This window comes from Poecilia reticulata, linkage group LG13, assembly GCF_000633615.1.
Source record: "Poecilia reticulata strain Guanapo linkage group LG13, Guppy_female_1.0+MT, whole genome shotgun sequence".
In the NCBI taxonomy this organism is placed as follows: domain Eukaryota; kingdom Metazoa; phylum Chordata; class Actinopteri; order Cyprinodontiformes; family Poeciliidae; genus Poecilia; species Poecilia reticulata.
Window position 1 is genome coordinate 5725437 of NC_024343.1, and position 14921 is coordinate 5740357.

The window sequence follows — 14921 nt, forward strand, 5'->3', positions numbered from 1 at the left end:
AAAAATATAGTGTTGTGAAAAAACAATTTGCCCTCTGTTAAAAGCTTCTTCTGGTTTTGCTTTTTTGTCACATTTAAATATATTAAATCATCCAATGAATTTTAATCTAAAAGATTATCAGTAGACACAGAATGGTTGGACAACAACTTTAAAATTCTTCTTAACTTGTATCCATAACTTGTAGCTTGTATCCATTAGTGTTGCACTAACTTTTGATACGTTCCACCATCCATTTTTACTTCCTGAAACAACAAGCGCGCTCGCTACGTGTGATGTTATTGCGCCCCCTAGTGCGTACAAGGGACGTTTTCAAGTTTTCTGCATGTCACATTAGGATTTCACATACAAGTTTTACATATTTGGAAATGTGAACAAGAAAAATATTTTTTATTTCACATCATCTGCTCTTTTTGGAACTCTACTTTTAGGAAGTCATCACAACACGGCTCCTCTAGTGAACTTTTAACAACGTTTGTACCAGCGTAGCACTGAGAAGTATCTTATATAGTGAGCTTGGCAGATGTGCAGTTGCACCAAACTTTTGCTAATTGCTGTTACAGTTAAAGAATAAAAAACTCAATTTTACACTCTACTGGCATTTTAAAAATTGCTGTGCAACTTTTCAAAAGTGAAACATGTCATTGATTTTATCTGTTTTTGAACTACATTACACCAAGGCATGATTGGTTGCTTTTTAAGATATTTTAACCTACTTCATCTTGTCAGGCAATGTCTTTTAAATTATTTTCAAGTTTTACAAGTGATGCAGTGATTATTCCTTTATGGGGCTGGAAAAATTGAACATACTGTTCAAAAACTATTTACCGATAATTATTGATTTAAGAAGCGGGATGATCAGTTTTTCTTTTACACAGAACCAGGTTGTTTTATCATAACATAAATGAAACTACAATTTTAAAACTATATTCTGTCCTTGTCCAGGTTGTCCTTGTCTGATATTAACATTTGTTTGATGATCTAAAGCAAAAGTGGAACAAAAAAGCAAAAAATGTGTAAGGGGACAAATACTTTTTGATAACTCTTTATCGTTCTTACCTTTCCTTCCAAATTTGAGCCTTGGTCATAAATCCTGGGAGGATCAACAAAAGCCAGCTTTCCAATTACATATGAAATTGCTATTCTCTTTGTTTGTGAGTGAGAAATACCTGAATGTAAAAAAAAATATTCCATGTTATGACAGCCATCTTATTATTAGGGTCATTGTGAAAAAGTTTGCTTTAACAAAAGAAACATAAGACACGTAAACAAGACTTACCTGTTCCCTCCTCTTCCATAGTGGCACTTACATCAAGTCTATCATATAATATCTTTTTGTCAATTTTGGTGAAACTTGACATTTTAAATTCAAACACAGCGCAGCCTGTTTTGTCCATCTGAAAAGTCAAATTGCAAAAAATAATGGTGACCGACCAAACAGACAAAAGTTGAAACCATAATTTTAGACTTTCACATTTCTTTGAAACGAGCTCCTTAAAATAACAGACTGCATTGCACACCCTGTTTCACTCCGTTGCTACATGACAGAAACTTTAAGGCAAGCTAATATCACTAATGTCACAAATTAACATGGCTTTCTCTAACTTGCAGTTAGCTCAGCTAGCCACCACTTGGATTTACCCCTAACTTAGTAACCAGTAAGCTCTCTAACAAGGGTGCTGAATGGCTAACTAAATAAAAGCACATCTACATCTGACAACTCCAACCTGAGAAAAAAAAAAGATCAATTCATCTCAGTGTTAAAGATGTTCTTTTTCTCTCTCTTTTTTCCTTTTGCTAAATTTGGATATTGATTGAACGTTGGACTGCTCAAACTTGGAATGAAATTCTGCTTTGGTCGAGGGACAAAAGTGTGCTGGTCTATATTTTAAAAATTGATCACATTTCACATTTAACCTAGTGAAGATATAAACTGGCTTAAATCAATAATAGAAAAAGATTGAATCCCGTTAATGCTGATTGTATAAAKGAATCAAACAAAGTGCTGATTCATCCCAGCATACATTCAGCATGTGTCACTCTACCTGTTTTGTCATCGTTTCACAGGGAGGCGTTATCTTATAGTCTTCTGGATTTCTGTGAGGCATTGGTCCATTATAAACATAAATCTCCAGAGAACGGCAGACCTTCACTGTGACACTTCCTGGCACAGGCTGTCCGTATGTATACCTGGTTAAATAAGAGCAGATCAGAGTCAGATCAGAGGAACTGCTTAAGACTGATTTATTCTGGTGCTTATTTGTTAGAAAATAACCTGTACTTGCTTTGAACAGACTTTAGTTTCAAATTCTTCCTGCCCAATACTGACTTCGTCTTTTGCATCCATGGTTATGGAAAATTTAGGCAATACTAAACACCAAAACAGTACATGTTAACAAGAAGATATAAAGAGAAAAGACTCTGTGTAAAACAATGAAGAAAAAAAATATTCCTCACATACCGTACTTTTCCACTTTGAAGTAGTGCTGGATCTTATTTCTATAAACTGTCACAGAGACTCTGTAGGTTCCTTCACGGGCTTCAGAGTTTAAATTGTAGGACAGCTGCAGTATTTTGCTGCTGGATGTTTCATTGAGCCACTGTCCAATCCTGTTGTTGTTTGGATCCTATTTAGTCAAGTACRTCACAATGAGAATTGTACCATATGGGTCGTTTGCACATCTCACCTCAACAGTAAAAACTTCGAATTGGACTCATGTTGAGTTTCTCTGTGCTTCTTAAGTGCACTGAGATGAACTTACAAGGTTTAAAGTGAAGCTGAAAATGTGTTTCCTGCTAACTGCGCCCCTGGATAGTTGCCACAAATGAAAAAAAATGCCATCTGTTGCAAAAAACCCTAAACTTACAGGCTGAACTGTTTATGTGCTTAAGATAAAAAAAAGATTGTGTATCTTCTTCTTACCTCAAGTTCAATGATGCTGTACTGTTGGACAAAGAAGGGAAGGAGGAGACTGAGTTAAACTTAAAAACAAAAACCTGATTAACATGACAAATTTCATTTTTACTCAGTGGTGCCATGATTATTCATTTTGTAGTTTAGAGTAACAGCCTCAAATCATTAATATTTTAATTATTGCATGACTTTCCATAGAAGATTCTTCTGGGGGCAAAGCAGTGAATAGAAGGCAAATTAACAATTCAAGTCTGAACAGGTTTTCTTCTGGCCTATTCATGAACTACAGAGGCTCAAAGTCCCAAATCCAATTGGATAACTATGGCAAAACTATATACCGGTATATACCGGTCCCTAGGTTGGAAAATTATGTAAATGTGCTGCAATTACCCCAGAAACCTCAGAGGAGTTGAATACATTCAAGCCACACATTAACATTTTAACTTCAAAAACATTCTGAGAACTATCCATCATTTTTCTTCATTTTTCACAAAACAACACTGCCTTGTGTTGGTCTATTCCATACGCTAACAAATACCATAAAGTGTGTGAAAGTAACATAGGAAAATGTGGAAAAGCTCCAAGGGTAAAAGTCCATTTCCAAAGCACTCTGTTTCCAGTGTTAGCTAACAGAACACAATGTTTAGATCTTCCAGAACCAGAACTCACTGCTTCCTGGTTCAGATAAATGAATATTAGTTTACATTTAACTTTTTAGTTTTTAATGTTTTCTCTGAACTCCTCATCTTGCATCTTTGAAGATCAAAGTTTCAAAGAGTAATCAAACTAACCTTTTGATTTGTTTGGACCCTAAATTGATTTTTTGTTTTCTAAAAAAATAAATAAAATAAAAAATAAAAGCCAATCTGAAGGTACACTTCAGAACCAGAACTCAAGTTTTCACTTTTCATATAAACGATTGTTAGTTTGTGTTTAGCATGTTAGTGTTTTGACGTCTCACCATGTTTCCCTCTGGACTCTTAAAGCTGTTTGTTTGAAAGTCAAAGTTTCCCACTTCACAGATTACAGAGGAGTAATCAGATTAACCTTTTGATTTCTTTGGACCCTAAATTGAATTTTTTTTTCTAGAGAACTAAATTTATCCACTTACCATCTGATTGGCGAGTCTGAACTTTGTATCCATTGAGACCACTCTGAAATGAACTGGGAGACGTTTTAAGGAACTATGTGAGTTTATTTGATGAAGCGTTTCCACTGTGCTGCATTACATGCAAACATCAGTGGGTTTTCAAAGAGAACATTGATTGACCAGATGTTCCAGTTACCTGTTTGTCCAGGGAGGTAGATGGGTTTGTCTGTTTGGATGAAGGTCAGTGGTTGGTAGGCTTTGATCTGGACTTTCCTCACTTGTTTTGAGTAAAATGTCTTTCCTTGTACCTCAACTTCAAATTTTGTCACCTCTTCGTTTTCCACTGAAGGGACCTATGACAGCAAGATATGTTTTTTCATCCTTCTTTTTTAGTAAAAAAAAGAAGTTTACTTACAATAATGAATTTTCTTGTTTTTATGTGTACATAGAGAGCAAAAAAAAAGTTTCTGGAAGGTTGACCTGGAACTGCATGCATTCCAGAAACTCCTTCCCGGAGGTCTTCTCATGAAGGATTGTATTCTGTTCTTGTGAAGTCAGAGTGACAGTCATGGTCAGAGTCTCATTGGGCTCCATGAGACTCGCACACAATTTGGTCTGAGCTCCAGCTTCAAGAACGGCAGGCATGGTCACCAAGTAATGTCTGCAGACAGATCCASACAGACAGCTGTGAACTCACTGCTCTGAATACCAGCAATTTATATTCAAACCCAATCAATTGTCATAACACTTTGTTTGAAGGGGTGTGCATAAGACTGACATGACAATGTCATAAACATGACATAACATCTGTCATGAACATGAATGAGTCTTTATGAATGTTTATGACTGTTGTCATGAAGTGTCATTTGGTAAATAATGACWCTTTTAATGCAAAGTTGCTCTAAAAGTTGCATTAARAGTCCATTAAAAGTGCCAACTTTGCATAATTTTGTAAATTATGATCATTTAATGCAAAGTTGGCATTTTAATGGACTTTCAATGCAACTTTTAGAGCAACTTTGCATTAAAAGTGTCATTATTTACCGAATGACACTTCATGACACCTGTCATAAACATTCATAAAGACTCATTCATGTTCATGACAGATGTTATGTCATGTTTATGACATTGTCATGTCAGTCTTATGCACACCCCTTCAAATAAAGTGTTATCCAATATTCTTCCAAAAAGTTCATATAAACTTACGGCTCGGCCGATATTGGGGTGACCCATGTCCAGCAAAAGAAGACCCACAGCGTCCATGTCCACATCTGGCTCCCAGAAAGACCCATGACTGACTGTGGCGATTCTCTCAATCACTACCTAATAAATAGCTGCAGATAACAGAGACTCCACCCATCTTCACTCTCACAGCACAAAACTCCTACACAACAAACACACTTGCTTTGATCAGAGTTAACACTGAATAAAGGCTTTAGAAGAAGCTCCCTGACTTCTTTTCAAAGTCTTTTAGTAACTTTATTGTCTGTAGACTCTGTTGTTCTCTACGCCCTCTAACCCCATCTGCACTGTGTCACTAAAATACATTTTTTTCTTTTATTTTTGAATGATATGTCTCTTCTTAGGTTCATTGATTGAAGCTGACCTTGAGTGCCAAGAAAGAAGCCAAAAAATAAAATGTGTTATTATTAATATTATAACAGTTCAACATAATTTATTCATAAAATTGCACGACACAACTTCGATTTTCTTGTTCACAAGTCAAGTACAAGGATTGAGTTATGAAAGCTGTAGTTATAATTTTAGCCTTTGAAATATAAAATCAGAGAGTTGAGCTCAGAGTAAAGGGAGAACCAATCGTCTCTGTTTACCGTGTTCAGATTACAAAGGTCACTGCAGCTCAGACTTTGTCTGCAGAAAAGTCATGAGACAAAAAACAAGCTATTGGCTGTTTATCAAACTTTTGAGATGTTCGGAGTGAATACAACATGATGCATGACAGAAATACTTTCACTAAGCTTTTCTACCTCACTGTATCAAGTCAATCACAAAAATATTTTTTGTGATTGAAAGGCCTCTTCACTTAGGCTTCTAAGTGAAGAGGCCTTTCCACCGTGTCCTGAAAGGCCAACAGGAGTCACTCCAGGACCTTGATGGTTGGGGATGTAATGCAACAGGTCTATAGTCATTCTATAGTCATTCTTTGGTATTGAACCAAGGCAGGATGATGTCTTCCACAGTTCTAGAAATGTTGGCTGAAGAGCTCAGCTTGGTCGGGCAGTTGCACCAAAAATTGGTTATCATTGTCGCAATTGCATAACAGAAAATGAATCATTTTGTTCTCAGCCTCATGTCATCCAACCACCTTGAGGATTTTTTTTAGCCCTCTGATTGTAAAACTAATGTGTGATTGTTCTGAACTACTCAACTCATTTTTCAGCCAGAGAGCAGGATGGATCAGCCTGGCCATTGCCTTCCTAAGCAACTCTGCTCGAAAAGAATTATGGCTTCCAGCACAGCCGGGGTTTTCCCCCCTTGACTTGGATTGTCTCCAGTGGATTTTTTTAACCAGATCAACCAGCGAACAGAAGAACAAGTTGTGAATGATTACTTTCTGCACTGTTGTAGGACTGAAGTCTGCCTGTAGTTTCAGCAATGGCCGCAGAGGAAGTGAATAAATCTGTTCAGTCCGTCTTGGCCGCGCTTCCAAAAATGTAATTATTAACAGTCGCCTTGTTTGGATCAGTACTTCTCTCTTTTTAGTTGAGGATGGTTGTTTACAATGCAGGCAATTTCTGGTAAGCTTCGTAGCAGGCAAACTTTATTGATTGGGTACAATTTAAAACTTCAACACAGTTCACGATTTCAGGAAGCAATCAGTTCTCAACAGCCGAGATGCAAAGTGTAGAACAAGGGTCCAAATGAAGGACCAAAACAATTGCACTTTCCCGGCTCGGTCCTGGTTTGGTGCAGCGGCTGAACGTCTCACTGATGCCTTCTGTTCTTTTTGTTTGTTGTTTTCCATTAACATGGACAATAAAACGAGATGTTGGGCCCTACATAAGAATAAAAGCTGTCATCTAACATCAAACGTTCAATCCCATTTTCTCAGCAAAAGGCAAGACCATCTGCACCGAGCTTCACAACAATATGGATAACAGTTCATAACTTTACACCTGCAGCTCAATCAATCACTTTGTTAGAAAACACCCACAAACAGGAACCTGCTGTAACAAGATCTAGTGGCCAGAACCTATAAAAGACACCTAGGATGAACTGTAAGAAACAGTAGATTTGACACATTTTTTTGTCTTTTTAAAAATTGTGTTACTTCTCATTTGGATTCATGTTAAAGTAATTTTTCCCAGACAAAAAGCAGTAGTGTTTACGGCTGTGGTGGAAGAAAGCTGTAATTCGAGGGAGGATGGAAGTGCAGCAGAAAAGATGATGGGCTGCAAAAACCTGTTCTTTGAATTCAGGAGCTTGGAAGCAACATGGAGGATAGAGGTACTTGAAGGACCAGGTTTGGGAGCCACTGTTTTAAAGATCACATGCTCAAACAACCAACTGGAATGTGTTTAATGTTTTTAATAAAAAAAGAGAGAGAAAGAGAGAAAGTAAATAAACTTACAACTTGATGGCAGAATACAAGATAAGAAAAAATGGACAGGAACTTGAGGGAGACAACAGTAGGAGCTGTGAGATGAGACCAGACAGACTGAAGAAAGAGAGAGAGAAGTTAGAAGACGGGCAAATAATGTAACAAGGAATGACCAACCATAAGCAAATAAACAACAGCTGAAGAAGAATCTAAATAAAAGCAAGGGAGACAGAAAAAGCAAAACAACCAAAGCCAAACGCAAATAAACAAATGATCAAATTTTAAGTTACAAAAAACTCAAACAACCCAAGATCCTGACAGAACATAAAGGAGCATGAAGCCAAGGACAAATAGACTTTTCTCTTCTGTCTAGTATAATACTATTCAATGACAAATTTAATCTAATATAGAAACCTTCATGAATTGAGTTTTGATGGATAATCGTTAGCATCCAAACATTTTGTCACTTATTTCAACTTGAAGTGGAATAAAACTCTGGAATCCAGAGCAGCGGAGTCACGTTATCTGACTGGAGAACAGGATCTGTTTGACTGCACTGTGTCAAGTGTAAAGGTTGATAGTGTGGGCTGGTTTTCCCAGCTTGGCCCCTGATACACTAAAGTGTCGAGTTCTGGGAAAGGAATTCAGCACTTCTGGATATCAAGATTTTTTGGTGGTGGGTTGGTGGAGGTAATGGCTTATATTGGGGGGGGGGCACAGTACACAGACTTTTATTTTTAAAATAAATAAACGTCTATGTATCCTATCAAATAAAATAAAATAACCATGTTTATTAATACAAAGAAAAAACAGTAACGATGTAAACAGTGACATGTAGAAAATGTTAATTACGCTCAGATTAGTTTTAATATGAGCTCATATGTTGCAGAAATCTAAGAATCCAATGTTTCCAATCTCTGCAGTATATTTCTTCAAATGAAAGAGTAGCAATAGTTCACAATATTAGAAATGCTCCTATAACTACTGCCCCCACCAAAAAGTTACTCAAGTAAATGCAACCAATGCTACAAACCGCTGAACATGGAGTCACCTATTCCTTTGACACCTATTCAAGCTGACAAGCTTAGCGTGAGATATTGGGACGGACTAGTCATCATTTAGCTAAAATTATCTGCATCCAACTACATTACACAACTTAATCTGTCTGGGAAGAAAAAAAAAGTTATTTACCTTTTGTTGGTTTGTTGCCATGATTCTAACACACATGGGCGTGAACAGAGTTCTGACCTCAACTTCTGCACTAAATTAGAGCTGAGGTTGCAAGTCAGTCTTTCTCCTTCAACAATGTTTTACTTCACAAATACACTACAGTACGAACAGTCAGAAATGTGTAAAACACACTTCTGAGCTGAACTTGTTATGACTGCAAAGGGTGAACCAATATTAAATTAAACTCTGTGGGTAAAGATTGTGATGGTATTTGAGTTCTTATGTGACAAGGTAGATTATCCATTACTTTTTGGCAATATGTTTACATTATTGGTATTCATTTATCAAAAATACTGCACAACAGATCTTTTGGAAGCAGAAAGTGTTATAACAAAGCGAAGCCTCTTCAGTTTAAGGTTAGCAGTTYTCCTATATTCACTGCTTCCTGACATATAGTTACACAATTTTTCAGTGTTGAAGTCAAGACCGCCTAACCTGAGACCAAGTCAAGACCAAGACTAACGCCATTCGCCACTGGTGAAAAATTAGTCTACTAAGTATGTTAAATTTTAACATAATATATTATATTTCAACTATACTTAGAATTGGTATACTTAAAGTGTGACTTTTTTGAAATACTTATTTTGTGCTTAGTGTACTTAAATAGTATTTAAGTAGTACTCAAGCACTACTTAAAGTGTACTAAGCATACTTCAACATACTTTTTTTGGACACTTAGTGTACTTTAAGTGTACTTATTTTTATGTACTAAAAATGTGCTTGATTAGTATATTTTGAGTGTACTATTTTAGTGATTAAATTAGATTTAACATATACTTAGAATGTATTTTAAGTATATTGTAAGTACATATTTTATATTTTAGTAGTGTGATTACAGTATGTTACAATTATACTTTTGGTTTATTATAATTGCTAATGAAGTACACTTTTTAGTTACTTAATGTCTTTTATTATTATTCTTTGCCATTACATTCTTTATACACACATAGTACTGCAAACACATCATCAGGTACCAGAACACAGGGAGATCCATTACAACACACTTTATATTGAAAGCACAATTACATTGTGCTTTCAATATATTACCATTTTGGTAACACTTTATTTGATGGGGTGATGGGGATCCAGATGAAACAAATCAAAAGCTAAATAGCAAGTAGCTTACCCAGGGCTGGAAACGCAGCCTAACCCGGGAGGAAGCGGGTCAGCAGGTGAGAACCAAACGGAAGCCGCACGCCACAGCAACCCCGAGCCGCAGCCGGCAACGCCATCAGAGCAACACTGCAGAAACGCACGACAGGTGTAGCACCCAAAAACCAACCATGATCTCAGYCACGGATAGCAAAACTGCCACTTACGATCGCAGACGAGTCGACCAAACCCACAAGCCGACATGTAGCCGCCGACCGTATAAACAGTGGGAGAATCAAAGACGCACGCACCTCACAGCGGCCTGCCCAACTATAAAGGCGTCTGCCCCACCGACCAATCAACGGTGCCTGATGCACAGAGTGGGGGAGGGTGGAACACCATCCTACCACATTCTACCCCCCGGTGTTGCATCGTCCCCCCGACGATGAACCTGCACATTTCAACACCAAGGACTAAAGACGGCAGACTGTTACTGAAGGCAAGTAAAAAAAAAAGCCACCAGGTGCTCCAAAAAGTTCTTTGGAATGAACATAATTCAGCGCATACACCAAAATGCCAGGAACATAAGAACCTGCATTAGTGGGATCCTTCACCCACCAGGATCCCACAATGTGGAAGCACTTTGTCACAGAGATTGACATCCAACTCTAAATAGCCAATGTATGGGAGGGAAAGACCATTGGCTGCCCGGAGCCGCAACCAATGATATGACTGAAAGCGATCACGGCCCAGTGATGCAAAATATCCCTAAAAACAGCTCTCAGTGATTGTCGACACCATGAACCCYGTGTCTACCAAACAAATCACAGAGATACCGCCCATAATAACCTCAAAGACTACAAGATGCCAACAATTTTGACGCGGCTGCTAGTTGCGAGCCTGCTATTCCCCCACTTGAGTTGTGACTCAACAGCTCAATGGGTGCTAGTTTTCCCTTGAACATTAGCTGGGTCATTCCTCCCTGCACTGGTGCAGTACTTTATTTCCTCCCTGGCTTCCCCTTCTACATGAAAAAAGAGAAAGAAAGCCTCATCTGCCGCTGACAAATGGTGGGCCCGAATACACGATTTCATGTCAGTGTTAATGTCATCAGGCTGATGACTCCATGACACTTTCAATTTGACTCATTAGGATTTGATTAAGAACCAGATTTGTAATTTCTGTCCWSTAAAACTATWAAYCTWTAATCWATARATCAATATAAAGATATTATCCATGTTTCTGTCTCATATTTGTATGGCATTAAAAGGACCTGGAACTTTAGTTTTTCCACTGAAAGCTCTGGTTTGCACAATAAATGCCATGTGGGTGAAGTTTTATGGATGATACTCTGATGTCCCATTCTCCTGAAGGCAGCACAGAGCTGCACCACCAGAAACCGACAAACACTGAAGAAAAGAAGAGTTATGATTAATGTAGTTATAGTTCTATCCATGTTTTAATGTTGCAGAGCTCAGTCGTTTGGAAATAGATCAAAGCTTAAACTGGCATGTTGAACATCTTTTATCTCCTCATTTTGTGGAATATTTAACAACTAGAAAATGGCAAAGAACAAGAATATTTTTCCACTCTGATTGGCTGCTGTTAGGCCTACCAAGTTTAACTTGAATGTTCATTGCATTTTTCGTAGACGCCTGTGAAAATAATTTATATTGCCACTATTTGTCATGGTGGCAAACATCGCAGTGGGAGGGAGGATGAGAACAGTCACGATGCTCCTTCTGCTTAGTTACTTGTTGCGCCGTTGGACAGTGTTCATAGTTGAACGTTATTTACCGTTAATTGCGATGTTTCAGTTGTGGTTTCTGACATGGGCAATATGGGCAACCGCCCAGGGCGTTATTTTTCTAGGAATAGCAGGAGACCTCTGCGGATTGTAGCACAGCGATGAAAGCAAAACAGAATGAAGTGAGTTTTAATTGATACTGGTTAAATTCATTTCAGCTCTTAAGTATTTAATATCTAGGTGTTTATATGGATATGTGGATCTTTCAGATCAATCTGAAAACCAATTTTGATAGGTAAACTTAATGTTATTGTGTCATTTAGCGCAGGGCGCTGGTCTCGGGTTCGGTGGTCTTRACTACAACTCTGCTACATGGCTCCTTGGTTGCATGTCCTCCCCTCACGCACCTTCTTTACATCCCCTTTCAGTTRGATTTCTTTCTAAATAAATGTGACTAATGAAGTTCATGCTATGTTAGGACAGGAGACAAAATGTTTCCATCCCTGAAATTATGATTCATAGAATCACATATCTAAGTCTAAACTGTTACAGAGAATAAACACAATAAGAACATGTTTAATCTGTGGTAGTGTTAATTAAAATGGCACATTTCTGATGTATTAAAATTAAATACGATCGGCACACTTRATGATATTAGCGATTAGGTAATGCATTCAGCGAGTACTTTTACTTTTAATACTTAAGTATTTTTAAAAGCCAGGACTTTTTTACTTTTACTTAAGTAAAATGTTAATGTGATACTTTGACTTTTACTTGAGGACATTTTTGACTGTGTATTTGTACTTTTACTTAAGTACATTTTTTGAGTACTTTCTCCACCACTGGAAATGAAACAATGTAACACATATTATAAAACTTATATTATGTGTTATAACATTCACCAGCAAGGTTTACACAGGTGGTAAAGACTATGTAATTCTTTCACTAGTAAGATACATCCCAAATCTTCCGTTTTTGTTTTGAAGGTTTCCTAAAGACACGATGTGAGGAAGAAGAAGGAGAATCTATAAAGAGACACAGATTCACTGCAGCACGGATGAATCTCACATCGGATTTTGGACTCAATCTCAGCTGCTGAGTCTCTCTGAAGCTAGAACTCGTCGGCTGAAAAACATACATATATATATATTTATTAGAGGTGTGCTGATCGATTGGTCACCGATCATAATCGGGCCGATTTTCGTGAAAAAGTGCATGATCGGTGATCGACGATCATTGGCTCTTGTTGCCGATACCGATCACGTGCTTCTCATACTTTGCAGCCTGCAGTGGCGCCCATTTCCTTCACACTGCGCAAGCGCGGCTGCAAATTCAAAGCAAACATGTCTGCCGTGTGGAAATTTTACACCTTATGTGAAAATGATTTTAAGTTTGCATCCTGCAACAAGTGCAAGTCGAAAATAAGTCGTGGTGGAAGCTCATCAACATCCTTCAATACTACAAATTTAATAAGACATCTAGAGAGCAGCCACTTGGCCGAGTTCGGTGAGTTTTCAAAGCTCACAGCACAGAATGAAAAAAAGAAACCGGAACCAGCCAAAGAGCGGCTAATGCAGCGCACAATTACCAACACTCGTCCGTATGAGCGTGAAAATCAGAACGCGAAAAAAATAAGCAGAAAAATAATGGAATTCATCGGACTAGACGACCAGCCGTTCTCAGTGGTGGAAGACGTCGGGTTTCGCAGACTGCTCTCGCACTTGGAGCCCCGCTACATACTACCGGGACGTAAATATTTTACAGACGTAGCTCTGCCTGAACTCCATCAGACCGTGTACTTACACATCGAACGTCTCTTTAAAGAAGGTCTCTCATCCTCTAAGTTTTACAACAGATATATGGAGCTCAGACGTCAGTCCTCTATCAATGCTGAGTTTAACAGCTCACTGCATTGATCCAGATTTTCAACTTCATGAAGCTGTTCTACATGCCCAGGAGTTTTCTGGCTCCCACACTGCTATAGCTTTAGAAGCCACATTTGAAAGAATGTTTCAAACATGGCATATTCCAAAAGAAAAAGTGCATGTGATACTGAGAGATAATGCCAGAAACATGGTGAAAGCTATGATAGATGCTGGGCTGCCAAGTTTGGGGTGCATGGCTCACACTCTGCAACTAGCCATTCATGAGGCAGTTTTATCACAGCGCAGTGTAAGTGACATTATTGCCAAAGGAAGACGGATTGTAGGGCACTTCAAGCACTCTCCGTTAGCAAGGCTTCAAGGTGTACAGAGACAACTCTGCGCCACAAGATGTCAGCACCAGGTGGAATAGCACCTATTATATGCTCCATAGCCTCTTTGAGCAAAAAAGAGCACTGGGTGTCTACGCAGCTGATTTTGAGCTACCTGCTACCTTTACATCTTCTCAGTGGGATTTGATTGAAAACATAACAGTCCTGCAACCTTTTGAAGAGCTGACTAAGGAAATATGCTCATCCACTGCATCTGCTGCTGATGTCATACCCTCTGTGATGGTTTTAAAGCGTCTCCTTGCTAAAGAGTCTGCAGCAGATCATGGTTTGAAGACAACTAAGGAGACATTGTTGGAAGCTGTCACCAAAAGATTTGCTGACATTGAAGAAGAGCCCCTCTACAGTTTAGCGACAGTCATAGCATACCTGTCTGCACCCTGCACAAGTGTTGAGAGTGAGCGCTTATTCAGCACTGCATCCAACATTGTGGACGAACACAGGAGTAGACTCATGCCTGAAAAAGCTGAGATGCTTCTGTTTATTAAAAAAATCTTCCCACAATGCTCAACAAGTAATATGTATTTGGCATGTGTAAATGGTGTTCAACATTTTTGCCTGTTCAAAGCAAATGCACCTTAATTTCCTGTTTTTCATTTGAGGGTTTTTAAGACTATATTAATATTGTTTAAGTAGCAAATGGTTTTTATTTCACATATGAAGCAGCAAACCCACTGTATATTTATTTTATACATTATTTTAAGAAAAGCTAAACAGTTTTTTTTTTTTTTTTTTGCACAATAGAAGTTACTATGACACAAAACGGTTAGCAATACTGTCAGTTTTAATTTAGGAACATGTGATCGTTTTTTTCAATCTGTTAATATAGTATTATCGAAAACAGTACAATTTGCACAATGCCTGTTTTGTTTGGCTTTTTTCCTTGGAAAAAGTTATTAAAAAGTTTTTGTCTAGATTAAGGTAAATTCATGGTTCCTTTTTCCACATAATATAATCGGTATCGGCGATGGTCCCTCAGGGAGTGATCGGTATCTGTATCGGCAGAAAAAAACCCTT

The 14921-nt window shown here is 38.0% G+C and overlaps 1 protein-coding gene across 1 annotated transcript in view; it reads right to left on the reverse strand.

Moving 5' to 3' along the window:
* Positions 1–5315, reverse strand: part of LOC103474285 (alpha-2-macroglobulin-like) — a 25380-nt gene extending 20065 nt beyond the window's left edge. The window contains exons 1-10 of the mRNA XM_008425122.1: positions 5208–5315; positions 4482–4662; positions 4198–4354; positions 4023–4075; positions 2921–2941; positions 2459–2624; positions 2283–2367; positions 2043–2187; positions 1277–1394; positions 1057–1166 (exon numbers count right to left, since the gene is read on the reverse strand). Coding sequence (XP_008423344.1) covers positions 1057–1166; positions 1277–1394; positions 2043–2187; positions 2283–2367; positions 2459–2624; positions 2921–2941; positions 4023–4075; positions 4198–4354; positions 4482–4662; positions 5208–5293 — 1122 coding nt within the window. The 5' untranslated portion in view covers positions 5294–5315. The remainder of the gene's footprint in view (positions 1–1056; positions 1167–1276; positions 1395–2042; positions 2188–2282; positions 2368–2458; positions 2625–2920; positions 2942–4022; positions 4076–4197; positions 4355–4481; positions 4663–5207) is intronic.
* Positions 5316–14921: the final 9606 nt, after the last annotated feature.